General features: G+C 38.9%; 1 protein-coding gene across 1 annotated transcript; it reads left to right on the top strand.

Moving 5' to 3' along the window:
* The first annotated feature begins 315 nt into the window (after nt 1-315).
* Nucleotides 316-1,982, top strand: LOC114256880 (adenylyl-sulfate kinase, chloroplastic-like). Its single transcript, XM_082919442.1, has 5 exons — nt 316-464; nt 565-683; nt 818-904; nt 1,515-1,601; nt 1,884-1,982. Exons 1-5 carry the CDS (start codon nt 359-361, stop codon nt 1,980-1,982), a joined length of 498 nt encoding a protein of 165 aa, XP_082775568.1. The 5' UTR covers nt 316-358.
* Nucleotides 1,983-2,298: the final 316 nt, after the last annotated feature.

Raw genomic sequence — 2,298 nt, 5'->3', positions numbered from 1 at the left:
CAATGACGTCTAAATCTTGAAGACGGTAAAAAATAGAGTGTCTACATCGGGTTGTCATTATATCTCAATATTTTACTGATACTGAAGGAAATACAAGAACAAGTTTCTGATAACAGCTCTAAGGCACATTTTGGGGAACTTTTAAGTTATAGCAAGAGTTTGATACTTTTTTTTATGCAGTCTTCTCAATATTATTAGCATTTCTTACCCTGGTATATCTTCTTCCGGTTAACTCCCTATCTTCAAGTAATTGTTAAGACTCATGAACTATTATTTTGCTTTATCATTTTAAATAGTTTGATCTTTAATTTTAGGAAAGAGCACTTTGGCGTGTGCTTTGAGTCGAGGCTTGCACTCCATGGGAAAGCTGACCTACATCCTTGATGGTGACAACGTTCGCCATGGTGTAAATTGCGATCTTGGTTTCAAACCAGAGGATCGGGCAGAAAACATACGAAGAATGGGTGGGTTTTCACGGTGCATCATTTGTACACACTTCATTGCCTAAATTTGCCATCTTACTCTTTTCTAAAATAGTTCAAATTTCATATTTATGGTTTTTAGGGGGGGTAGCGAGGCTCTTTGCAGATGCTGGAGTTATTTGCATTGCCAGTTTAATATCGCCCTACAAAAAGGACCGAGATGCATGCCGTGCATTACTGCCAGAAGGAGAATTCATTGAGGTTTGTGCTCTGGAAGAATTGAGCATTTGGCTGCGTAAAGTTGTTAGTGTAGTACTGGTAGAAAGAGGAAGGGGATTTTTGGTATAGAGAAAGGTGCATCATTGCCTATAATTGATAAAGTCTATAACTCACAGGTGTTTATGGATGTGCCTCTCCAAGTATATGTGAAGCAAGGGACCCTAAAGGCCTGTATAAGCTTGCACGAGCTGGAAAAATTAAAGGTATCTTCTTGCAGTCTCATTGAAGATTGAAATTCTGAAATCTGAATGATTGCTGTTTCCTTTCACCTTTTTCTTCACTTTCACCTTTTTCTTCACTTGATCTGCTGTGTCAGTGTTCTAAACATAATGTTGATGAGCTTGAGATTAAATTTATGGTGTGTCATTTAAAAAGCGTGGGGGCTGTTTCGAAATCTTGTCAAGCCAATGCCACCTCCAGATCATAGTTCTAAATATCGGCCGATACGCTACGTATCGGCCGATACGTATCGGAAAAATGGGGTACCGCGACGGATACAGGCCGATATACCACTGAGATTGAAAATCGCAGGAGTATCGGCCGAGTCCCGGTACGTATCGGCCTGTAAGCGTTACACAAGCCGCGACGGGCCGATACTTACCGATTCGGACCGGTACGGGAAAGAAAAAGTTGAAAAACCTTTGAAATGATTTTTAAAATTTCACCACCGCGACACCCGATTCCTGATACGTACCGATCGATACTACCGATACCGATACTCCGCGATCGATACCGTTACGTTACCCGATACCGCGATTTAGAACCTTGCTCCAGATTGTAAAAAAACTTTCTTTCACAATATTTTTTTTACAGGTCACTAGCTCTCAGTTTAAAGTGTTCTCTTGTCTTGCAGGTTTTACAGGGATTGATGATCCAAATGAGGCACCATTAAATTCTGAGGTGTGTATGCCCTTTAATGAAAGAGATGTTTTTATGTGCCTGAATTCGCTCAAACACGTACATTCTAAGGATAGGTTTCATTTAAAACATGAAAATTTCAGGATACACCAATTTGCAATATCAAACAATAGTATATATTAGTGAACCAATATGCATCAAGAGGAGAGGTCTTGCTGAAATTAATAACTGGATATGAAGTCGAAGTTTGGGGCCTTTCTCGTATCAGGGTTTTCTAACATCCCACGGTTTACCTATTGATGTTTAAATGACCCATTTTTGCAGATAGTATTACAACTGAAAGGAGAGGTTTGTGCTTCCCCACGTGAAATGGCTGAAACAGTGATAGATTACTTGAAGGAGAAAGGGTATCTGAATGCCTAATTTGTGAAGGCCCAAGTTGAATGTCTGTCTGTCTACCAGTAACCAAAACATGGTATGCAAAATTCCAAATATCTGCAGGTTGGGAAACTTGTTTCCTGTTTCTGTGCTTCGATAGTATGTTGGATGATATCAGATTAATTGATGTCATATTTGTTGTAATGCCGTTCAAAAGGCATTTTGTGTTTGCTTCAATTGATAGCAATAAATAAGGAAAAGGGTTAGTCAAGTGTGATTCTGTTGATAAAAAAAGCTTGATCAATGGTTGGTAAAACCCGACATGTTCTTATGAATAATTCTAATTCGATGAATTTTAAAA

Source organism: Camellia sinensis, chromosome 1 (assembly GCF_055761805.1).
Source record: "Camellia sinensis isolate YWXY chromosome 1, ASM5576180v1, whole genome shotgun sequence".
Lineage (NCBI taxonomy): Eukaryota > Viridiplantae > Streptophyta > Magnoliopsida > Ericales > Theaceae > Camellia > Camellia sinensis.
Note: the sequence above shows the minus strand (reverse complement) of the source record. Positions and strands in the feature narration are given on the sequence as shown.

Excerpts from the sequence above, each read along its gene's own strand:
- LOC114256880 (XM_082919442.1), top strand. The coding sequence starts at position 359 with ATGGGAAAGCTGACCTACATCCTTGATGGTGACAACGTTCGCCATGGT. Across the intron at positions 465-564 it reads AGAAAACATACGAAGAATGG|GGGGGGTAGCGAGGCTCTTT; the intron begins GTGGGTTTTCAC and ends TATGGTTTTTAG. Across the intron at positions 1,602-1,883 it reads AGGCACCATTAAATTCTGAG|ATAGTATTACAACTGAAAGG; the intron begins GTGTGTATGCCC and ends CCATTTTTGCAG.